The sequence below is a fragment of the Agelaius tricolor genome, unplaced genomic scaffold, assembly GCF_023055355.1.
Source record: "Agelaius tricolor isolate 1412-34295 unplaced genomic scaffold, bAgeTri1.0.p SCAF_7, whole genome shotgun sequence".
NCBI lineage: Eukaryota > Metazoa > Chordata > Aves > Passeriformes > Icteridae > Agelaius > Agelaius tricolor.
The window spans coordinates 35952552-35978184 of record NW_027269267.1 but is presented as its reverse complement, the minus strand read 5'-3'; the positions used below and the strand labels follow the sequence as shown (position 1 = coordinate 35978184).

The 25633-nt window shown below is 39.7% G+C and overlaps 1 protein-coding gene across 11 annotated transcripts in view; it reads left to right on the top strand.

Moving 5' to 3' along the window:
- MBNL2 (muscleblind like splicing regulator 2) overlaps positions 1 to 25254 on the top strand; it is a 106616-nt gene extending 81362 nt beyond the window's left edge. For 4 of the 11 annotated variants that reach the window (XM_071430960.1, XM_071430949.1, XM_071430952.1 and 1 more), the window contains 4 exons: positions 1242 to 1295; positions 1987 to 2140; positions 5332 to 5367; positions 22306 to 25254. In XM_071430960.1, coding sequence (XP_071287061.1) covers positions 1242 to 1295; positions 1987 to 2140; positions 5332 to 5367; positions 22306 to 22433 — 372 coding nt within the window. In that variant the 3' untranslated portion in view covers positions 22434 to 25254. Of the gene's footprint in view, positions 1 to 1241; positions 1296 to 1986; positions 2141 to 5331; positions 5368 to 6778; positions 6874 to 22305 lie in introns of all 11 variants that reach the window. The other 7 variants (XM_071430953.1, XM_071430957.1, XM_071430955.1 and 4 more) reach the window with 7 other exon arrangements.
- The last annotated feature ends 379 nt before the right edge of the window (positions 25255 to 25633 follow it).

The following is a 25633-nucleotide window of genomic DNA, read 5'->3' as shown; positions in this document are numbered from 1 at the left end:
CCTGATAAACTTATGACCACAAGATGTTCTCAGGCATTTTGTGCCTTGCCCTCTTCCTCCACCTCAGCTTTTGTTCCCTATTTCCACATACTGATTTCAAGGTAGACATAATCTGCATATTCTAAAAAGAGCTAAATATCAGCCCGTGCTTAAGAAACAAAAGTAAAAATTTCAATTTCTAAGTAAATTTCTCTTTCCTTTCTAAAGGTTTGTAAGAATTATTTACACTATAAAACTTGAAAGTAATATTTTATATGAGGAATTTTTTTACAGAATGCTGTCATATCAGCCATAATTTTGAATTTACTATGAAAGAATACATAAATGTATATGCCTATGTATTATGCCTAAATACTTTCTTTTGAAAAATTAATAATGCTGGACTAGTATCATAACTCATATGTTAATGTTGGCATATGAACTGGGAGCCCAATTTTACTCCCTGCTTCTGAAGCTAGTAACTGAAGGTTGTAGCAAAATTTAGAAAGTATGTTTTCAATTCTGAAAGACCTTTTTCCCTCTCAATGTAATGTGGTAAGTTACAAGATTAAAAAAATCTACAAAAATGACCCAGCTGTAGGAGGAAAGAAAAGGAATTAATGATAAGTTAGTGTAACTGGACATCCTATGTACTGTGGTTTGTATTGGTGAATGAGAACCTCTCTCATTTTGACCATTGAATGATTCACTTCTCTAAATTAAAAGACAATCACCTTGTAAGCACTGATATTAATAGCATTTGTAATGCATTACAACTTTCAGTAGTTTTTTGTGTTTGAAAATGTAACCTCCAAAATCAATTTTCTCACTTCAAAATGTGACCGAACTGACTTATCAGGAATTCCAATAGGTGTATCCTTAAAACTTTCTGCATCTCTGTGAAGTGTTTATATGATGCTTAATAGTGTCTGCAAGCTGCTGTTTTACTCAACTTTCCTGAATTTCAAACATCTATATTTTACTCTCTTATATGCTTTTAACTAAGGTATAGTAGATGCATTTTTGCTTCGGTACTAATTCAAAATGTAATATTCATTTCTTTAGAAGACATTTTTGTTGTTGTGCATGCCTAGTGTTTTGTATGTTGTATATTGCATTCAGAATATTTTTTTCCTTCTCACCTATCCACAAATGCAATGCCGTTCCCATGACGCACCTCTGCTTGCTGTTTACCTGTATGTTAATTCGCTTGACTCCCATTGGCCCACTGCCATCATGTGCTCGCTGCCTGTTATTAAAAGACTCAGTCGACTGCCAAAGCAATGAAGCGACCTCTCGAAGCAACTGTAGACCTGGTACTTTGACCTTTCACCTTTTGCTTTGCATGTAGCTTTTTTTAATTTTATTTTGGTTTATTATAATTTTTTTTGGTTTTTTTTTCCTTCAGAGAAGCAACTAATGAAATTTGTATCGCTTTACTTTTCAAACATCAACCGGAAATGATTTCACATACTCATTAATTTACCGGAAGCTCTATTTATCCATCTCATTCTCATACGTAATAGACCGCAGACGATTTAGTTTGGTTCCTAACACAGTTTCATCTTTTTTAAATCTCTCATGAAAAGTCGAATTGAGATAAAACTGCTTTTGTAATTGAAAATGCATAACGTAATCCATTAATCTGTATAATAATAGGAAACTATATTTAAATTTAAAAATAAAAGAAAATACTTGGCAATGAAACACAAGTGGTTTTTTCTCCCTGTAATATTTGAAAACCTACTTAAAGGCAATGCCATTTTCGTTGCTTTAAAGCAAACGTTTCTTTTCAGTAGTTGTGCTGCTGCAGTTCTAGGTGAATAGTACCATGCTTTTGCTACCAATAACAAAATTTCACTCATTTTACATTGCTGTGCTTTGAGTTAATATGCATGGCGAGGCATCCTTAGCCGCTTTTAAAATTACTAAGTTTTTGTATTTATGTATATGTTACGGACAAGGTCTTAAAAATGGAGCCATTTTAACTAACTTTCTTATTTACAGGCCTTTCCTCCTGGTGTTCTTCATCCTTTACCAAAGAGACAAGCACTTGAAAAAAGCAATGGTGCCAGTGCCGTTTTCAATCCCAGTGTCTTGCACTATCAACAGGCTCTTGCCAATGCTCAGTTGCAGCAACATGCAGCGTTTATCCCGACAGGTATGTTGTATCCACATTGAACCCGTTTAGTGTCCCTGAGGTAGCCTCTGTGTCAGGCACTTGCACTTAACAGAAGGTTTTGTCATGCTCCCTTCCCCACTTGAGGTGAAGCCTGCACAGATGATTGCACATTATTTTAATTCCTCTTGCAAAGGACAAGAATTCAAGCAGAAATTTCAACATGCCGTTAAGCTGCTTTTTTGCTCGTTCATAGCCTTGCTCATCATTCTCCAGAGTGTGCCTTTGCCCCTTTTTGCCTACTGTAAATTGGCTGGATTTTGACTCGTATCTGTTTCCACTAACAAAAATGCCGGGGAAAGCATCATGCTTCAGAGGTGCCACAGCATCCTTCTGCTCCCTCAGCTGCTGTCTTGCAGCTGTGGGGATTTCCCCAGCCCCACACGAGCACCCTGAGAAGGGGAACACCAGCCATAAATTTCCAGTCAACACCTGCGTGGAAGCACTGGTAAAAAACATCACTCCCCACAGCTGCACTTAAGGGTTTTCAGGCATCAGATGCATTTTCGTGGTTTTGGAGCACCACCAGAACTTTTCCTAGCATTTGTGGCTCATAGCTGGGGTTATAATTCTTGATGGAGATGATCTGAAGATGAGTGAATGTAATTTACATTTCAGTGCTCAGAGCTCTATGAAAATCAGAGCGTTCAGAGATGGCTGGACCTGCATCCTGGCTGGTAGCAGGGCGAGAGAAGGGATGTGCTGGGTGCTCGTGTAAGCAGTTACAACACAACCCTCTAAATTGTGTCAGTCACCCCCACTCCAACTTCCAAAGGAGAATTTCCCTCCTAAGGAATTCTGTGATTTCATTTGTAATTAACAAATTACATAGTTTAGTGTCAGGGTGTTCTTGAGTGTGAACTTCAGAATAGTTTAAAACTACATGTTTGCAAATGTGCTTGACGTTTCAGCAATGTTATTTTAGTTTATAGAAATAATGTCGGTTAAACAAGGAATGAAAGGCAACACATGATGATTTCCCAATCTATCAGCATTCCCATATGTTTTTAAAGATAAAAAACAAACACAGATGGCTTTGACTTCATGGAATTTTTCTATAAGGCCTCAGTAACAACCTTGGAGCCTGCCCCCGTATTTGTAATAGTAAGTAAAAGCATTGCCTTATTTTTAGCACATTGGTGCACCAGAATATGTGTGGCAGAAAACACACTGACATTTATGGGAGTGTTTGAAAAAAAATAAATAAATGGTGAGACCGCCTATTTGGACATGAATGGAAGACTGCCCTGTGCTTGAAGAAATGTCCACAAATTTATTTTACATTGAAACTATGAGAATTTGTAGCATGATAGGTATTTTTCCTACCTAAGCACTCCCCTTCAGGGCTTATTGCTCTTATTTGCAATTGACAAGGACTTCAAATTAACTATGGAAAATACAGTAGTTTAAACCTTTTTCAGTGAGAAAGCATTTGGATATTTTCCAGACTTTTGGAATGTTCATGCTTCCTTAAGTAGCTCATTTTTTGTACTTTTTTATTGTCCATCCCTCTTTCCAGCTAATTGTTGTAATTCTAGTTTTAGCTGACCAATTTCTGGTGGTAGGAAGGGTAGATCTTGGAATCAAACCTTAAGGTCCAGGTTGTTGTCAAGTCTCAACAAAGTGCATGAAAAGAATGAAGAAACAAAGGTATAAAATACCAGATGGAGCCCAAGCCCCAGAGTAGAAAACCTTTCTTAAAGTGATGACCCTCCTGCTCTTTTCAAACACCATCAGCTCCAAGGAAGGATATTAAAGAGAGGAGTGGGGTATGGGAGGAGTTCAGGAAAAGGAAGACCCTCTGCAAGAATGGGTGTCATGAGCTTTCCATTAAAGATTTATACATCTGATATTCCCACATTTCCTGGGAAGGTTGGATTTGGTGGGTGTAAGGACTGTCATGCAACCCACGTCTGAGGAGCAATGCATGACATTATCTGTTGGATTTTAAATGATTATGTGATATTTTCTAAACTGGTATAATTTTCAAATGTGTTCCTTGTGTGCGTGTGTGTTAAATTTTAAGACAAGTTTTGCTGCTGGAATATATATAAAACTTAATTGTTTTATATAACTTCTCTGCTTTATTAACCACTGGCTCCCCTAATAAAAAGTGTGGGGCTTGACTTAGCATGGCTTACCTCTAAAGTTCTGCACTTTGTTTGTTTTACATCAGTTTGATTGCTTTGTCACCTTCTCCTTATTGTTCGGTGAGCGATCTTAAAAACAGCAGATCTTTTCTCTCTTCCCATTGCTGTTTGTTAGTGTTTCTATAGCCTCTAGAGGAGGAACTTTGTGTATTCTCTGGGGACTGTTCTTGGGTAAGGTCATTCATAGTCACACAAGTCCATATGGGGCTGCAGTAGTAATTCAGCAGGAATACAGGAAGCATATTTGACCCTGTGTCAAATATGCACTACCTCACACTAGTCTCCTTACCTGCTTGCCTTCACCAGCTTGCTGTATGCACTGTGCTGGAAACAGGCTGATCTCTTTCTTTCATTTGGCCTTTCCAGAAAGGTTAAAGGTGGACTAGGCACCAAAGGTAAACTGCATGGCAGGTGAGCAGTCATCCCACAGCATCTCTGAGGTGCACTGGGAGCCTTCTGCTGGAATGTTCCACGCTTTGAGGTGTTTAGCCTGGGACTTGTCAAAGTACTGTTTTCTTTGTGTTAAGAATGGGTAGGCTAACATCAAACACAAATTTGGCAAAACCCCTGCAGTAGAATATTGTCTTAATTCCACTTTCTTTTCCTGCCACATGTCAAAAAATTGGTGAATGTTGATTGCACAATATTGAGCTGTCTGAATTATGCAATGAGTTCTAAAAGTCCCAAATACTGTGGTCTTTAACCACAGATGTTTTTATAAACAAAAACCTGTTGGTGCAAAAGCACTAAGTGAAAGGATAACATCAATAAGTAAAAAAGTTTATGAAGTATCTTGAATATGTACAGAAACTTGCCAAAACCCACACAGTATATGCAGGAGTTTAGTAAGAACACAATCACCTCTTTGTGTTTAAGCAAAACTGTGAATGACCTTACAGTTTCATTTAACTAACTTACTTCTCTGTGGTTATGCTTGAATCTCACTTTGAATGTTAACTCTAAACAGCTAACCTGTTTCTTCCCTTTATCCACTTTTTTCACCTATCATTGCATGACACGCAGGGTCAGTTTTGTGCATGACACCCGCTACCAGTATTGGTAGGTTCCAAATTTCTTTATTGATCTCTTTTTTTATACCGTATATCATGTATATTCACTTGTTTCAAAAATTCTAGGCGAGATTTAGCCACTGACTAGAATTAAAGGTTTGCTTATCCTTCTGGTTGACTTTGCAGAGTGTTTAGATTTGTAGATGAAAGCTGCAGTTTAGACATGATATCACCTGCTATAACAACTACACTGCAAAAGCATAATACCATGAATTCCAGTCTGCTTTTCAGTTTTCAAAGTTTTATTTCCCTTTATATTTTATATTGTCTAGTACTATAAAATCATAAAATACTGGAAAAAGCCAGCAAATTTCATCAGTGTTTTAAAGTTTCATAGTGGTGTGCCTATTTCTCCTTTGCTGTGTGTTAGAAAGTTTTATCAGCGTTTCCCAGAAATGCCTACTTTGATGCACAGAGGTTCTGTTGAAACTCGTGGTCTGAATCTCACTCCTTCTTTAAATATATTTGCAACCTGAAATTAATATTTTGGGCATGCAAAGTGGAAGTCCAATGCCACAGCCTCTGAGACAGAAAAGTAATCTTTCTTCTGTTGTCCTATCCAGTGATTTTATTTCTGGGTTTTGGGCCCACTCACATAAACAGTTAAAATATCAAGCCTTTAAAACATCAAATTATAATTCCCCTATGAAGATGCTGATTAAAATTCATTCTTAAAATGAGCAAAAGCAGTGTCTTTCACAAAATTGATCTTGCTTTTTTAGATCAAACAAAGTAGTATATATATCAGGATAATTATTATCATCCCTCTCCTGATTTTTGCCTCAAGCAGATGGTAATTTAACTCTGATAAAATCGAACAGTTATGCGGTGCTAGTAGGAAAAAACGCATAAATTGGATTATAAAGAAAGACAGTGAGTATCTAGCATACTTCAAAATGAAGATACGTGAAAATAATTCATTTTTAATTCTGTTTAAAAATTAGGGTGAACATTTAACAGTTTTCTTCCCAGTATAAACCACTGGGGTTTTTTTAGTAGGATTTTATTTTGAAATGCATTATAGCTGTACTGGGGGAAAACAAATTACACATGGTAACAATCCGCAGGTAATGGGCTATTTTGGTAAAGGCCTCATTTGCACAAGTAATCTTCTTCTTAGAGACAGCACTTGCATTTTCAGTGGTCCTTACTCTTTTTTTCTGGGAATCGCCGATTGTGTTGACAACCTTCCTTTAATTGTACTTGTAATAAGCTATTTTCCCTTTTTTTTATTTCTCCGCCACGCTTTCTCGCTTTGCACTGTGATTGCATGCCATCTGCCGGTTTAACCCATGACGATGGCTTGCCGCTCTTGATATTCACCATGCCAAAAATACCACTTCTCTTACCATAATGCTGCACCCTCCTGTTCATTGCTTCCATGGTTCCCCTCCTGAAAGTACCCATGATGCACAACGCTACGGCCGCCACTGTCTCTGCAGCAACAACTCCTGCAACAAGTGTTCCCTTCGCCGCAACAGCCACAGCAAATCAGGTTTGCTCCTTTTAAAGCTTTCTTTCACAAGATCCTGAACTCTAAATGAGTGCTGAGATTTTTATTTTATTTTTTTTAACAAAAAAAATTCTCACAGAGAATTTTTTTTTTTATTTCTGTGTTTACCCCATCAAATTTTACTTTTATTTTTAAGTCGTTTATAGCAAGTGTTTGTGGGACAGGTTGCACTTATTTAGAGTTAACATTTGTTGCAAATAATGATGTAGCTGTGTTTTGTGTTGCGATGTTTGTACCTAATTATTGTGTAATTAACCCAGCTGGAGTTAGAATCACCGTAGCACTGGACTACTTACAAAAGTCTCTTATTAACTCCTAAGTTCAGAAGGAGGATCGTCACAGGTTTCAAACATTCAGGTGTGTTAATGTAGCCTTCTCCATGAGGTGTGGAAGTGACTAATTTGTAAGCATGGAAGCTGTCAAAAAATCACGAGCAGGACGAGGCAGCTGGAAAAAAAATGTGAATGTTTTGTGTAAATACTAGTGATCAAAACAGCCATGAAGATATTTATGACTATGCCTGCTTTATATTTGAAAGTGTCTCTTTAACCTGGGAATTATATTTCCCTAAGGAAGAACGTTGATAGAAAGAACCCCAAGGATTATTGTCTGAGGTAGGCTAGGAAAGATGATATTTTCTCCTCTTCTTCTGCAGTTTACGTTAATGGCAATTTTCATTTTGGCTGGGTTTCCCCTCCTTCTGTAGGACCTAACTCCCAGGGAAGATATATCTATTGCAGCCCTGGGTGTGTAGCTTTGACTCCTCTGTTGGGGTGGTTCCCACCCTGATGTGCCAAGAGAGGAGTTTGCACAGCAGTTGGGTCACTCTGGCTTTTCTCATGCTCTGGGACCATGCTCAGGCACTTCCACCTGAGATGTGTTCCCCTCAGGTTCTGAGAGGTCAGATGGAAAAGCAAACAAGCAGATTTGCTCACCAGAAGAAAGCAAAGGGCTGTGTCCCCATCATCCTTCCTTGTGTTGCTCCTGGACGGACTGACAAGCTGTCACAGACCCAGTAGAAATGCTGTCCTGTTGGTTCCTTCCCCTCCACTTGCCAAGAACTTACAAAGAAATATGTGAAAATGTTTTGCTTAATAATGATATACTAACAGGTTTATTTTTTTACTGGCATTCCCAAAACTATTGAGGTATCTCATGGAAAAATAGAACTTGCTGCAAGAGTTTATTTTTAATAATTTAGGAAAAATATACTACCTCTGAAATACATCCTACTTTCTTAAAGAAATACAAACCAGTCCATTTTCTTTGGGTTTTTTTAAGGTTCGTTTTCCAACATTGTGATGTTTTTGCTTCTAGCATTTCCATCAAAAGAGGATTGTTGTTTTGTGCTTACTTTTCTGAGAGCTAGCTTGTGAAAAATGCTGGGGTTAAGGATGAAAGTGCAGCAGGCATATGGTGCATTACACAGTCTTTCTCAGAACAGTGTCTACAGCAGAAAGTTGTTTGGTGGTATCCAGTGTAGTTTTGTGATCTCAAGGTGGTGACAGAGGGACTTGAAGATGCTAAGGGACTATGAGAAAATGGGATGGTTTGGGGAGAGGTTGAGCCAGGGACCCTCTCCAGCACAGGAACGCAGCTGGGGCAGCTCCACCACCTGCACTCCTGAGTGCCAGAGGGGCTGACTGGGGCTGAAGGTAGAATAAATACATGGGTGCCTGCAAAAGGACCAGTAAGCAGGTGGGCTTTTTTAAGTTAATGAGAACACTGTCATGCAAGCAACTAGTGCCACTGAGAAGACAAAGGTGTGCCTTAATGCTCTTCCTCATCCATCAGGATGGCAGGCAGAGCCCCTTCTTTCCCAGTGCAGATTTTGTTTGCATTGGAGGATTATAACATTTTAAATTTAACAGGAATTGTAGAAAGTGTCTGTATTTATCTAGTTGCATATATGTGTGTGTGTGTATACATACAATTCCATGCTGAAATTAATGGATGGTTTAACAGGAGGATAGGTTTTCACTTGTTTAACTTCAGCCATTTGTAAGTTTGGCATCTAGATCATCTGCTTTTCTGGAAGTCTCTGTTAGGACTGGGAAAATTGCCCCGGAGGGTCTTGCCTCTGTCCCTTGCCTGTAGAATTAATGTAGGTGTGCTACCAAAGCTCTGCACCACTGCATGTGGAGGAGATGAGTCCCACCTCAGGAGCTTGTTGGCTTCTGTAGCATGGCCATCACAGTCTTCTTTTTTCTCTCTCCTGTCTTTGTTTTAGTCATTTTAAGTCTTTAAAAGCTCCTGTTAAAAAAAAAAAAAAACATGTATTTCAAAGTAGGGAAAGCGGTAGTATTTCATTCTCCTTTATAAGAGACAAAACTCCAAGTTTTCTGCTTATTTACAACATCCTAAGGTTGGAGACAAAGCTATAATGCCCGGAAAGCCCCACGGTAACTCTGTGGCTCTAATTCTCAGTATTTCTTTAGCCCAAGAAACATAGCAGGAGCAGGTTATTAACTTGGTAATTAGCATGACTTTGTTCATGGTCATAGCATTCTTTGTGTCCTCTTGTATGGGTTTCAACTCTCCTGAGTATTTCAGAAAAGGACTTTTTTGTTCCCAACCAGATAAAATTTCCTTTTCTAGTCTGTGCTACATTGCTTTAATATCTGTGAGGTACAGTTTCCTCTTTCCAATGTCTTTACCATAGGTTTTTTTACAACCTGCAGCCTTCAGCTTGTCCCATTTCAGCTCCCACAGCTTCTCCTCACAATTCTGGGCATGAAAAGAAAGTTTCAGCGGGCCTTAATAATTTATCTTAATATCATTTAGTTTAGTATTCTGACCTGGGGAAAGATTGCAGATCTTCCTGGGATTGAGTGTGATGATCCCAGTGTCTTTGAAGCACAAGTGGAAGGGAAAAGTCAACATCCCAAAAGTTATGGAGTCTCAGCTGATGGCTAATGAAACATAATAACTCTGTTGGGTCCAGTAAATTATTTAGTACATGCTATCAGTGTCTATTTTGAAAAAAAAAGTCACTAAGTCCCATGTCTTCTGTATATCCTTTCTTTCAGAAAATAACATGAGTAAGAGCTCAAAACACACCTGCACTGGCACACACTGTCAGTCATGCTTGGCCAGCAGCTCTGGGCATTGTGTGTTCAATGTACGGCCTGAGGCACATGAGAAGATTATGTAGACTTAAAGGCTGAATGTACTGTGTACATCTGTGCAGGGTGACACCAGTTAAGAACATATGGAAAATTTGGTATCCCTTACTTTTTCTGACTTACAAAGGCTAGGTTTAAAAAGTAATTTTCTTGCAGTGTACTACAGAGGGGAAGAGAATTGCTTTAGTGCAATGCAATTTAAACAGGATGCAGCAAAATGCCCCCCTTACTGTAGCTGCCAGGCTGTGGTGAGAGGGAATGGAGGGGAAGGGACTTCAGCTTTCCAGTGAAAGGTAGCTGGAAAGGTCCAGGAGCATGACTGGTCAAAGGTAAAAGGCCCTTCCCCTTTTCCTTCTTCTGTTTTTCACAATTGCTCCAGCCATTCCTGCTAGGATGGGGCTTGAAGCCTCAGCTGCTTAACCCCACTTCAGCAGCAGATGCTTGGTGAACTTTCAGTTCAGTTGTTTGGGGATGCTGACAGCATTTTCTTGGAGCAAAGTTAGAAACCGTGTGAAATGATGGTGAGAAGCAGCATTAGGATGTGAATACAGAGGATGTGGTCCTAGCTCCCTCTAGTGCATGCATGTGGACAGAGGTAGGGAGGACGTCCTGCCTAAAATATTAATACAGTCTTTGTGTGTGAATATGTACTTCAGAGATCTTTAACAAAGCTTTTGTTACTCTTTCAGCCAGTGCACTAGCAATACTCAAGCAAGCCAGGAAACTGTTACCTGCTGAGCTTCACTCACAGGTAGATTCACAGAATCATTTAGGTTGGAAGAAACCTCTAAGATTACTGAGTCCAACTGTTAACCCAGGAACGCCAAGTTCACCACTAAACCATGCCCCTAAGTGCAGCAAGAAAACCTCTTTTAAATACCTCCAGGGATGGTGACTGCTTTGGGCATGGTTTCAGTGCTTGACAACCCTTTCCATGAAGAAATGTTGCCTAATATCCAATCTAAACCTCCCCTGGTACAGCTTGAGGCGATTTTCTCTCATCCTATCCCTTGTTACCTGGGAGAAGAGACCAATCCCCACCTTGGTACCACCTCCTTTCAGGGGGTTGTAGAGGGGAAGAGCAATATTTACTGACCGTTTTTTTAGGCTAAGATGTACAGTGCTGCAGTTTCAGGATGATATAAGTCATAGATCCTAAGGAAAATTATTTTGGAAGGGTTTTTTTTCTCTTCTTGTTTTGCTGTTTATGAGAAAATACAGGATTAGAAATTTGGAGAAAGATCAGATAGAGCCTATTTGGAGATGACGATGTTCCTGTTAATGGAAATGCAGAAAAATGTGACTTCCTCCACCCTTCACACCAAAGGTAATTTAACAGAGGATGGTTTATCCTGACATTATTTGAGAGAGATCTTACTCTGACTTTTGGGGCTGAAGTTCAGTTTTAAATAATGGCAAGCACCTCCTTGTGAGGGCTTTAAATTTCTAAATGAGAAAGCAAGCCTCACTACTGTTCCATTTATATATGTATATCTTGGTGAGTCCTACAAGGATTAGAAGGTTAGAACTCAGCCCAAAATTTAAGACACTTAAGTGTTGGTGTCTAAGTATGGGTGTCTACATGCAAGATACAAGTTTAAGTACTTATTTTAGACTGTGAAGTTTATCAACACAGTCAGATGAAATCTGGAGAGTAGCCTGGCTTGTCCTTCAAAAGTCTCACAGGGCTTGGTTCAGTTGCCTAAACATGTGTCTGGTGATGTTTGAGATTGTCCCAAGATAACCTTGGAAGTCTGCGTTACCCAAGACATTTTCACAAGCTTGGCAGATGCAGTACAGGACCTACAGACAAATGTGCACACCTACTTCTGAACTGGCAGTGGGATAACAGGCAGCAGACATTAGCCCTTAGCCCAAGTGGTATCAACCCCTGCTGAGCACACGGCCCAAGCCTGCAGCTGGTGAGGACATGAAGGGATGTCCAGGCTGTGTAGGCTTACTGACTGGGTTGTGTCACCTCAGTGAGTGTGGCAGGGGGTTAAGACACCAGCATTTCTGTGTCCTAATCTATGTCCTCAGGTTCAGTGAGTGTTTCCATAGCTCCTGGTTATTTAGAGGACATATACCAAATTCCAAGCAATGTGAGTCTTGCTCACATCACATCAGTTCAGAACAGTTCATGGCTTTATTTTTTGTACCAATGAAAATGGGCAGAGACTGATAGTATAAAAATAGCATAATAGAGAGTGCTGCTCAAAGATGTTATTTCATGACATTATTCTACTGGTTATACGACCTTTTATCAAGAAGGAAATAGTAAAGAACATATCCAAAAGAAAAATGAAATACTTAGAGCCTGTGTCTAAAAAGAAATAAAAGATCAACAGGCTGTCTCATGCTAAGGCTTGTGATTATCTGGCACAGCTGCTTTAAATTATGCATCAGCATTTGCACTGAATTAGGTGGCAATTATGCAGATATTAATTATGAAATCATTCAGTAGCCTTCAGTTCTGTCAAAATCTGTTAGAATACAATGAAGCAAAAATAAAAATAGTTATGTTTTGAGTGTCGCAAACAAAAGGACAATTAAAATATTTGCCCCAGAATTCAAAAACTAGTTAACATAGTGTAAAATGCAAACATGCCAAGCTTTTGGGATTTGGGATACCATGTGTGGTGGCTTTGTCAGGAGGTAGCAGAGCTGGGACATGCAGCAACAGAGCACCTCTCCTTGCCAAGGTGCCTGCAAAGGCAGCAGCACTCCCAAGGGAGGCAGATTCTTCTCAGACCAGAATGTCTCAGGGGGCACTGGCTCGAGGTGATCTCCCCTTCTGCACAAAGCAGACATGCCAGTTGCTCCCTTGTGCAAATATTCCTCAATGTCCCCCATCAGGGCTTCCTCTCCATTCCTCTGTAACTCAGGGGGCTGTCTGGCAGGGCAGAGAGCTGCCCATAGCACTGCTGACAAGGCTTTCACTGTCTCACGTTCCCTTTCTTCCTCATGGAAACCTGAAAAGTAGCAATATGCTGAGAAAATGAATTGAAAAATCTGGTAAATAGTAGGAAATGGACTGTTTTTGTTGTTGTTTAAAAGCAAGCTTTTGAGAAAGAAGGTGGGAAGTGGAAACAAATGTTATTTACATCCTTAGTGCCAGCATACAAGTACATTACAAATAAGAGCCTATGCAAAATTCATAGAAAACCTTTAGTTGCAGTTTCTGAGGGAATGAGGAAACAGGTAGGAAAGCGCTTCTTCTGGGAATAATGAGTATCTAAATAGTTTTAGTTTTGTTTTAGGTTTTTTTCTGACTGAAAGTTTTGGTCTAAAAGTTCCATAAAGTTCCAAGTTACATGCTCCTATAGAAAATTCCTTTCCAACAATAGAAAGAGTGATTTGAATCTGACTTGGAAAAGTCCAGAAAAGGAGACAGAGGAACAGGTTCCATCCTCAGACATTATCAGAGGGAATACTTTCAGGGAGCCAGCTCAGAGGAGAACAGTGCTGGGCATCCAGCAAGCCCACCTAATGTCTGCCCATCTTGCTTTGTACCTGCACCAGGCTGGAAAAACAAACCTAAGTGACCCTTGAATCATTTCTCTAGAGAAGATATTTAAATAGCAATAGTTTGTCACAGTAGGAAGGGCAAACTTAAACTGCTTGCTGCTTCTTTCATGCTAGACACACAAGAATCACAAACCTCATCTCACTCAAGTTATTTTGTCTGACACAGGTAAGTAGCTGGGTCTCACAGACTCAAGAAGTGAGAGTTTCCAATATTAAAGCCCACAGCAAATCTTGAACAGTGTCAAGAAAACATCCTTTGAACTGCCTTGAAACAACTGATGGTACAAAATAAGTGGCAAAACTATTTTCTAAGGCACGAGAGAAGCAAAACTAAAATATTACCCTGGAAAATGTAATGGAACTCTATTTTAGTTTCATGCAAACTTTACTGAGTCTTTGTTTTAATAAATTTTTTTGGCCTCTTAACATAGCATGTTGTTTCTTTGTAGATGATAAAAAGTTCCAGCAGGCTTGTATATGGAACTTTAGATTGCATGTTCATATACAAGAAGCCAGTGGGGAAGAAATGGAAAAATCTCTGTTCTGTTTTGGGCTTTTTTTAGAAATTCTCCCATCATACCCCTCTCCCCTGTATAGGACCAAAACCTGACTTCCTCTGGTATCCTGCTAGATGGCAGTGTCACACAATATCAGCAGTAAGCAAAGGCTTCATTCTTTTCTATAACAAAAACCAAAACAGATTTCCCTTCCCTGTTACAGAAATTTAAAGAAAAAATGTTGATGTTTGATATGATAATTTCTTTTTATGTTCTTGCATTCAATTATTCAACAACTGATACTTTGATAAGTGAAGTAAAAGTCTTTTGGGGCATTTATAATTTAAACAGAGAAAATTATTTCTGAGGTCCACTAATTTTGTAGGCATTTGGGGGAAAATGAGTTTATTTCGTGGTTTATACACACAGCTCCATGTGAGTCTGGGTTTTTCCATCATAAAATTTTAACAACACAGAGCAGTGTGGAGCTCCAGATGTACTTGTCTGGGATCCTGTCCTTTAGAATAATTGCATCTGGACATCTCTAGGTGCTCCAATTACTTTCCCTTGAATTAAGCAAATATCATATTTTTATCTTGGTGTATGATTTATTGCCTACTAGAAATGCCAGTCTTTGGCTTTGAGTGTGCAGGAGGCTACACTGGAAACATCTGTATATTTAGTTTTGTTGATTCTATCTGTTGTGACTTTCAGCTGGATGCAAAAATTTGCTAACTTGCCTGACTTCATTTTTGGTGCAGTGTTACCTGCCATGGCACACACTGGTATGCACATCTGTTTATGTGAGAGTAATCAGATAAGCAGAAAATTAAGGAAGTGGTAAGTAGTCAAAAGTCAGGAAGGTTAAGGTTTCCTCAGAGAAGTTATCAGTATAATGAGTTTTATAAAACTGACTCAAGGTCTTATGAGTAGCCTTGATGAACATAAATTTGGTCCTTTTCTGTGTTCAAGTTTAGTTCTGGATGTTGTCTCTTGCTCTGAAGGGAGTCTGGAGTGCCAGGTTTTGGGAGAGGAGGGGTTTCAGAGTGGTGATAACTGCAGACATGCCAGCTGTGCTCTGTTTGCACTGGTGCCTTTGCCTGAAAAGGATGCTGTATGTGTATTGGCAGCCTCATGTTGCATGATGTGGGCATGCTTGGTGTCTAAAAGGAAAATGCAAAGCAGGTTTTGTTAAAAAAAAGGCTAAGTGAGGATGTTGGGGTGGAGAAGTAACACCCCTGCAAGAGAAATATGGGCACTTCCACAGATGATGCACAACTTGTGCTTGGCTTTCACACATTTGTGCTCTCAGTTTCTCTGGACAAGCCTATTCTGGTAGTTTAAATTCAAGAAAAGGAGGAAAATTACCTAAAAGTAGGAAATGAAAAATACAGATTATTGCAGTAGCTTGGACCTGCTGGGAGGTAAAATTGAGTGGCTATCCAAAACAGTCACTGCATGGGTGCTCCTAAAATACTACAGCAGTGGTTTTCTCACTTCCATATAGTCTGTCTGCTGCCTCTGCAATGAGTTAAAAATAGATTTTGGTAGAATATATTAGCGTATGTTATGATCAATTTTTAGCACTGCATTATTTATTACTTTAAAGAAGAATAAATAAAGCCAGATTGCTTTCATTTCTAAACCAAGTAATCCTCTGTTTCTCCAGAGTGAGTAAATACTTATTAAGTTGAACTTAAATATTGTACATTATTACTTGAGTAAATACCTATTGAAGCTCACAAGCAAGCTAAGGAGTTGGCAGCACAAGTAGCTTTGGTCTCTTCTCTCAGGACCTTGTGACAATTAAATAAGAAAAATGGTGATGCTGAGCCCTTGAACCCTTTGGGATCCCATAATTGCCTTGAACTTTTTTTTTAGCTCATCATGAAGAGCTGGATTCAGACAAGATCTTTGTCAGCTTTATGACACTCTAATGGCCAACAGCTTGTGCCTGATGGAATGAAAATGTGCAAGCAGATGTGTCCACTTCAGCATGGACATCTGACCCTCAGCCATTTCCAGAGGCATATCATCAACATATGGGACAGGCAAAACTGGGCACTCTCAAATTTAGGGAAGAGAGGAGAGGATGGCACAGGGCACCGGAATTACCATGTGAGGGAATGGGCTATGAGAAAGCCAAGGAAATAGGACCTCCAGCCCTCAGGAAATACCTGATGTCCCCATATTAGACCCTGTATGGGCAGGCAGCCATCTGTGGCCCAGACATCTTACTGGCTGTGTTCAAATCAGAGGTCATCTTATTGATGAGCAAAGTAGACAAGTATATTGGGGCTGAACTGGATTAATGGAAAAGCAATAAGAGAAAATCCTCCTTTAGCCCTGGATTGAAGAGAGGACCATGGTTAGTGAATAAAACAAAGCGCATATCCATTAAATGATAATATGCTGGAAATCAGAACAAGGTTTCAGGGGAGAAAGAGTAGCAAAGGAGAAGTCCAGGCTGCATTTAATGCAAGCAAGAGTTGGAGCTGGCTCAGCTGTCAGTGGTTGAGGCAGGGACAAAACCTATCCTGTGGGACAGTGTTGGTGGGAGCCCTGGTGTGGGCAAATAGAATGTTTGGCATGGTGCTCCATGGAGGTGCTGCTGCAGAATTTGTGGGGGAAAGGAGGGGGGAAAGTCCATCTGTAAGCCTATGTAACAATGAAATAAGACCAGGCATAACTGATACAATAGGGATTACTTTAAGTAAGTGTCTGAACATTTATTCATCTTTCTCCACTACTAATTAAAAAAAAAAAAAGAAAAAAAGAAAAGTTGTTTATTTTGAAGAAAAGGAACAAGACACATACCACAAGAGAACATTCTAACAGAAAATGAAAAATAAAGACATGGAGGCATTTCCCAAAGGCATAGGGAAATATAAATAGTCTTGGGTTCCTTGTCATAAGGAAGAAATACTTGGTGTTACTTTTATTTTTAGAAAGAGGGAGAAGTTATGAGACAGCCTGATATGAGCCGGCTGTCTGAAAATATCTGTCATTTTTAATGTGTACCCCAGATATATCTGACCAGTCTGCTACTTCTGTGAAAAACATGCAAACAGAAAATGTCACTGTGGAAGGGTTCATCTATCCTGACCCAGGTGTTCAAAAGTTAAATACTTTGGTGCAAACTGTTCACTACAGACTCTTTCATTTGGTGGAGGGCAAAAAAGCATCATGAGTTGATAATCTGTCTCATGCTAAAATAAGTTGCCTGAGGTAGCCTAGGAAGATGTAAAATGGGTGACTGGCTGAGGCATTCATGTCTGAAATGCTCTGAGATAAATCCTGTTTACAAGAAACTCCTGTTACTACATTGCTTTCAAAATGGAAGGCTGGGCAGACCAGAATTTTTGCTATGTCTGAGTTAATTTTTGGAGGGGTAAGTGCTTTGTAATGTAAAGATCAAATACAGTTTTAACATCTTCTTAAAATGTATTAGGATTTATAAAGCACAGTATATTTTGGAGTAATAATTTCAAAACTTCTGAAAAAGAAACATGTCAGTGGTAGATGCAAAGTCATGTTTTCCAGCTGATCCACTGTGACAGATCTTTAGTTGAACAAGAGTTCATGTACACTGAATTCATGCAGAATGGTAAATTTTCTGTATTCATCATTGTATAATAAATCTGGAACTGGAAAATGCATTTAAGTCAGAGACTGTAAAGAAGCTTTGTGAATTGTAGCTTCAAAATAGAAAATCTCAAGCCAAACAGTGTTCTTGTAATTGCTAGAACCTAGTCACGATTCTCTGTAATTTGGTCAATTCCATGAACTGTATCAAGTAAAGCAGTAACCTGGGTGTCAGAAAAGAGTTCACAAAAATGGAATTTCTACTTTAATTTAAAAAGACTTTCAATATTACTTTTTGAGTCTTGAGACAGTGACTGATCACAGCCACCTTTGCCGGGTCTGAGGAACTCCCAAATTGATTTATCTGCGCTGGTAGTTGGTGAGAAGCTGATACCATTGGCAGTAATATCTCTCTTGGTTGTCATTCCCCTGGATGACACTGCAGAACTGTATCACCCTTATGAGCAACCCTGAATTTCGGCATGTTCTGTGTTGCACAAGGGGCTTAATGACCACTATGATCACTCAGAAGTCCTGAAAGTAAAGGTCTAAAAGAGGCATGCTCTGGTAGGAAAGAAAGTCTTGACATTTAGGAGCTGAAAATGTCACCTCTAAAGAGCTGGAAAATTTTGAGTAGCGAGTTTAGAAAGTAGTTTGCAGAAATTTAGTTTCACTTGTGTTACTAGTTTCAGTGAGGTCTGTTAACTGTCATTGGCACAGTGTGAATGATTTTAATCTAAAGGGTAGACAGCTTTCTGCCACTTCAAACATGTGCCAAGAAAAAAGATGATGGAAAGGGTACCCAGAAAATGCCCTTTTCTGTCATTAAATCTTCTGTGAGCTACTTTGCAAGACTCTTCAGTGCCAGGCCATTTTGCTTATGCTGGGATTAGTCTTCTTATTAGATCTTTTACTGCAGCAGCAGCAGATGTGTTTTCTGGCATGTCTGTATCCACACCTGTCGTTCTTAACCATTCAGAGCAGGAGAAAATGCTTTCCCATGCTTGACCTGTCTTTGTATAGTCTTGTTTTTCAGGTTTTTTTCTTATACATACTATAGTAAAAGTGTCATGACATTGCATCCCGTTGCTGTGAAGTACAATGTTATAATAGTACCAGAGCAAATGCGACAAGTCATATATATGTGCATTTGAGATGTAATTCTTCAAAGAGTAGTGAACATGAAGGTGGCTGGACCTATTTACAAGTAACAAAGGAATGCAGACTCTGTAGAGAAAGTGTTTGCAGGGATGTTCCTTCTCCAGTACAGCTCCTCCTTTTTCAACATGTAAGTGATGGAGCAATTAGCAGACTTAGATAACTTCTGCCTTCCATCACAGATTATTACTTCATTTGTAGATTAAACAGGAGAGGTTTACAGTGTGTTTTCCATGTAAAGTAGTTTAGCATTTCATGTTTCTCTGTCAGACACAGCAAAAAAAAAAAAAAACAGTGGCAGAAGCTGATGCCTGTGTATGTAGCTGTGGCAGAGTTGTGATATCTTTTGAGAAATAGGGTGTGAACATGTAATTAAAGACTACGGGAGACATTTTACACTTTGTGGCTAAGGTTAAAAAAGAAATGTAGCTCCTCAGTTCTGTGATGCTGCACTGGAGAAGCTTGTTCTGAAGGAGAGACTTGAGGGTTTTTTCCTAGGAGGACTCCTACGTGTACTAGAAATAGCTGGGTGCAACATGCCCTAGTTACGGCCCTTGTACAAGGGGCGGCACATCGAGGATGATGCGGTGGGAGCAAGCCAGCTCCACAGCCACTGGCAGCAGGGAAGGCATGGCAGGGAGAGCTCCAGCTGCTCCTCTGGCACCTGCAGCCCATAAACAGGACATGCTTGCACAGAAAAGAAAGTGTTCACATTGTCTTTGCTGTTTTCCTGAGTTGTGACAGGAGGAGAGAAAAGGCAGGAATGGGGACACAGCAATGAAGTCCTTACCTTGGGCTTTGCCACTCACTAGGGCAGGGAAGAGAAGGGGTCTCTGCTCTTTCACATTGCCCAGGACCTCTCTGTCCTGCCTGGATGGTCCACAGCAGGATGAGTGGCACTTGGGTTAATCACAGTTCCAGGAATAGTCCTACCATTTTCCTGAGAAACAGCCTGAGATTAGGCCCTCTGTCTTCTCTGTCACACATTTTGGGGGAACTGTGAATACTGGTCTTGTGGGACTGTTTGACCAAAGTAATTTTGGCACTAGGAGCAGTTAGCTGTCTCCCTGTACTTGAGGAAAAAAAGCTATAGGAAATGCAAGTTTATCCCCTCAAAAGTTGGCAGATGATGTAGTCAGCTGTAGTGTCTAAAATTCTGGGATTTTTTTATTGAGTAAAAAACTTACTGCGTAAGCTTCAGGTTATGTCCCATTAAGTGAGACTTCAGGATCCTTTAAATACACTTGTGTGACTATGGCTAAACCCAGTGTAGCTAAAGCTGCTTTATTAATTACATTAATGTTGGGTTGTAACATGCTAAAAATACTAGTGCTGAAAATCTTGGTAATTTCTTATTTTCAGCATGGCTGTGTTCTTTATATGTATTGTCAAATCACTGTGCTGGAGCTGGACCAGGGTTATCACAGACAGGGCTTTATTATTTGAGCAAAGGTATTTCTTTGTTATTTTAAAAGGAAACAGAAGATAGGTGATAAGCTAACAAACTCACAATGGGTGGAAGTTCATTAAAAATATATGTCCTTGTTGTGTGCATGATGTATTTAGATGTTAAGTCCTTTGGAGCAGCAGGTGTTTGTACAGTGTCATTACAATGGGGCCTCACGTGTCACCAGATTTCCAGAGCTGATGGCAATCAAAGATGGCTTTTTGGCTTGCTGGCAAGGTCATCGGGGTCAGGGAGATGGTGCTTGTGTACAGGGAGAGAGGCAGTGCAGCTATGAGGAGCAGTGGGGTGCTGGGCAGGGGACTGGGACCAGCGCCTGCCACGCAGAGCCGAGTGTGTTTCTTTTTGGTGGTGTGTATGTCAGAGGTAGTATGTTGCTTAAGTTACTTTCCAAACACATTTTCCCCCCCTTTTAATATAAATATTGCATTAAGCAGTGGTCTGGCGTCATAATACACAAGTAGGTCCAAGTGCTGTCATGACTACCTTGCATACCACCTGCAGATACAGCTTAAAAATATGCCACGTGCCAAATGAAGCAGGAAGAGCAGGCAATACACTCTTAATTCCTTGACTTGTGCCTAAGTCTGGAGCACACGATAGCAAGGGTGTGATAAAATATCACACCTCTGCCTTTTGATATCACTTTCACTGACAGCCATTTCAGGCAGGTGATGGAAATCTGAACCATTTTCCAATACTGTGAGCAGGTGGAGTTGGTTGCTGAGCACACTGTGCATTTAACCTTTGCAATATTGGAAGCACAAGTAAAATACACCTGTAAAATGGTTGTTTCACCCTCCATTTGAGACACCATGAAGGTAAAGCAGCAAGGTTAGTGACTAGTTAGATGCACAGAGGTACCACTATAGTATTCCCCCTGGAATCCTTGCCATAAGGAAGCGTGATAAAACCTCTCAAGTTCACTGATCTGCAGTTAATTTTTTTAGAGAATAAGCATGCTAGCAATGCTAGAAGTGTAATGAAAAGACACTTTTGCTTTGTGAAAACACCCAGGCCAGTACATCTTTTTGCTTGTTATGGCAAGGAGCCCTGTCTCCACTGTTTCCCCTGGTCATTCCTGACTTTCTGGGAGCACAGTGGAGCTGAGAATCGCCCCAGGCACTGATGCACATTGAGCTCCTCCGGGAGGTGCAGGGCTTCCACCTCCTCTGATAGGCAGGGCGCTGAGGGTACACACCCACCTACAGCCAGGCCCTGGGTTCAGCACTGCCCTCCAGTATTCTGACACATAAATTTCCCTCTCTGCGTGTTCTCACACATGTGCAGGAGAAGACACCAGGTGTGTGAGACACAAACGCCTCCCAGGCAGCCTGAGGACACAGGATGCTGTCCCACAGGGGATGTTTTCCCACATGGGATGCTGTCCCACGGGGGACATTGTCCCACATGGGATGCTGTCCCACTGGGGACATTGTCCCACACAGGATGCTGTCCCACAGGGGACATTTTCCCACATGGGATGCTGTCCCACAGGGGACATTGTCCCACACAGGATGCTGTCCCACAGGGGATGTTTTCCCACATGGGATGCTGTCCCACAGGGGACATTGTCCCACATGAGGCACTGTCCCACATTGGGTACTGTCCCACACAGGATGCTGTCCCACAGGGGACATTTTCCGACATGGGATGCTGTCCCATGCAGGACGCTGTCCCAGGGGGAAGTTTTCCCACACAGGGCACTGTCCCACAGGGGACGTTTTCCCACACAAGGCACTCTCCCACACAGGACGCTGTCCCACACTGGGCACTGTCCCACAGGGGACGTTGTCCCACACGAGGCACTGTCCCACACGGGGCACTGTCCCACATGGGATGCTGTCTCACAGGGGACATTTTCCCACACAAGACACTGTCCCACACAGGACACTGTCCCACACAGGGCACTGTCCCACACGGGGCACTGTCCCACAAGGGACACTGTCCTGTGTGAGCTGTGCCTGAGCCCAGTTAGGCCAGCGCAGGCCGGGGGGCGCACTGCTGTCCCCACGTCACCTAAAAGCGCGATCACGCTTTCCCTTTCTCTCCACAGATAATCCTGAAATAGCCGGCAGGAGCGGGACGGAGTGTCACGAAGCCTCCCTGCGGACGGCCAAGCACGGCTACTGTACATACTACCCCGTCTCCTCCTCTCTAGAGTTGCCACAAACTGCATGCTAAGTCAAGAATTTGTTCTTATGGACAAATCAAAAACTCAAAAAAGCTAGTGCTGCTATGTCATATATGAATATTAAATATGGTATGCTTACTATACTCCAACCTAAAATAGTTAACTACCTGATACCAGCTGTGATGTTTCAAGACATAAAGGATAACATTTAGTTTTAAAGGTTTTCTAAGCATAGTTTAATTATTGCAAATATTGTCGTTTCTCCATAACTACACCTAACGAAAATGGTCCAGATCAGTTAGTCTCGTGAGATTCCACATTTATGAATCTTTCGAGCTCAGCAATAATTGAATTGCATTCACTAAAAACTCTCCCCAGTTGCAGGTTTAATTTTCACCCAAACTATGATTCGGGGTTTTCTTCTCAGTTAAAAAAATATCTTGGTTTTGCTCCCTTGGTGAGTTGATTCCAAGACAGGGGAGGTGAAACGCAGCCCGGTGTCCTGCACATCATCCTGCCAATCTGATATTTTTAGCCAGAAGTCCAAAGTAAAGCACAAAGTCTTTAGATGCACATGGTTGGTGTTTGACTTGTATGGAGAAGTTGCATTTGAATCATAGCAGAATAGCAGAAGAAAATTTTAAAAATTTTGCACAGTATGAACTTCATACCCCTTTCAATCCCCAAAAGAACAAAGTCTTGAAAATATTATTTTACGAGTATATTTATAATGTTTTTAAAATAGACTTTGCAGAAGTGCCTAAATTTTGTCACATCAGACTTGATGAAAGTGAGCCTGATGCCAACAGTCAAATCTCATCAGACGTGAATAATCTTTGAAACTCATAGTCAGGTTACCAAAAAGATCCAAGCTGTTAAGAAGTAATTTCTAGAAGTGTAAAATCAAACAAAACAAAAAAAAAAAAACCAAGACCAAACTAACAAAAGGAAAGGCAAAAAAAAAAGGCTGTAGATGAAGAGATTGTATGATACTCTAATTTAATTAAAATTCAGTTGAGTCACTGAGACTTCATAGGTGACTTTAATCTAGGCTATTAACTCAACACTAAGAATGTAGAATAAGATTCAGTTTAAATTACTGTATTTGCATTTTTTAAATTGGATTATAAGATTGTAACCAGATTAGAGTGGAGAAAAAATAGTTCTTTTAATTGTTTTCCTTTAAAAACATATTTTATGTCACAAAAGTATGAAGATATCTTTAATACAATTATATACATGTTATATATACATACATACATATATATGGATGAAGCAGATTTTAATGTTGTTTACTTTTTTAAATACTTTGTTGATTTACAAGGTAATTATATATGTATAATTAAAATTTCATTTGTTTGATTTGAGATTTGTTTCAAGCACTATTGTACCAAATATTTCATATTTCACATTTTATATGTTGCACATGTATCACATAAATGACATAGTTTTTAAATTATTGTTTAAAAAAAGCAAGACAGCTGTTATAAGTGGATATTATGTATAATTGTTTGCAGCATAAGTTTTCTATGTGGACATTACTAGTGATTGCAGTATTTTAACTTAACCTCTTCAGATTGATTGTAAACTATTTTAAACCTTGGCAGCACTGCCTGTTCTGAACGACTGAAGGCACTAACCATATTATTATTTGTCTAGGAAATTATTTTCCAGGCTAAATCTTGTTTGTCCGATGTCTAATTACTATCTATTTATATATAAAGCTGGAGATTTGATCATCCGAAAGAAAAAAAAATAATCACAATTTGGTTGTAAAATTAACATAGTGCTTGTAACGTTGCGTTAGTTTAATTTGTGGAAAAATAACGTATCTTAACTTGTTATTTAGCAGTTAAGGTATCACCATTATATACTATTAAAACACTAATATTTGTAGACTTTCTCAGTCATTATAACTAGGTAGTTGACACTGCAACTTGCCTATATCTGTCAAAGTTGTTTTTATTTTTTTATAATAGTTAATTTAGGCATTTGGGTAGCTTATTGTATAATACTAAATGGTAAATTATCCATGTTTAAATATTTTATGTAGATAACTCTTCAAGACATCATTTTGTGTGAACTTTTTATGTTTCAAAATTACTGTTATTCTATGTTTTTTACAATTAATCCAATATTACTATTTTTTGCCCATGGATGACGAAGCTTCAGATACATCAGGTCTTTCATCCAGATAAACTGACAGACAAAAAGAGAAAATGTATTTTTAATAAGAGATCCACTTTCCGACTTTATGACTTTGTAATATTCCTGAAAACTGTACAAGTACAAACCTATGCTAACAGTAAGGAGGCAATTACAGAGATGTGCAAATACGTGTACAACAGATTCTGCATTTTATTTATTTATAAAGTAATTTTATAGACTATTTCAAAATTTGGGAAGATCTAAAACTATTTTTCTGTATAAATATTATTTGCCAAAACTTTGTTTATATTTTAAAAAAAAAGTCTAATGAAAATGATTAAATTTTAAATGCTTTGTTTAATTAAAAAAATACAACAAGAAATATAACCCCCTAAAAGAACCATGAGATGGGCCAACACGGAGACAGTAAATACTGTAGCTGGGACATGGTTTCAAGTGACTTGAGATGTCTCAGTGCTTATTTTCTTCAAAGGATACAGCACCTCACCAAAATACCTTTTTGTTTGCCTCTCTCATCCAGCATAATTGACGACACGTACAATGAATATTTCAGTAACAGTTAAAAGAAACCCCTCCATTCACTCTTTTCCAGCATATATAATTACTAGTGGTCTGTTAAATAGCCATTCTATTTCTGTTGTGACGTTAAATTCATTCACCCAATGTACAACCACTGAAATAAAAAGAAGCATTTTAAAATGAGAGCGGAGTCGGGGCGATCCTTTCTTGTGGCGCGCTCTGGGAAGAGGGGCCTGGGGTAACAAAAAATAGGAATCTTTAAAAGTATGTATTTTTTAAATTGGATTTTTTCCTTAATTGCTTGTTCAGGTAACAAATCCATAAGTGCAATCCCCAAGTGCAGGACATGCAGACCCAAGGAAGCCCATGCCCTTCTCCTGCACCACACGCCTCCAACAGCCATCCTGAGCCCTTCCCACCCACCCGTGCATGCCGGGGTGCAGGCAGGCACTGGTTATCCCAGGGCTTGGCTCACAATTGCCTGACCATTGTGGAGAATTTTTGGTGGCACATCCTTTGCATCTTCTTTTCTTTCCTACATCTTGAAGAGTGTAGCAGATAA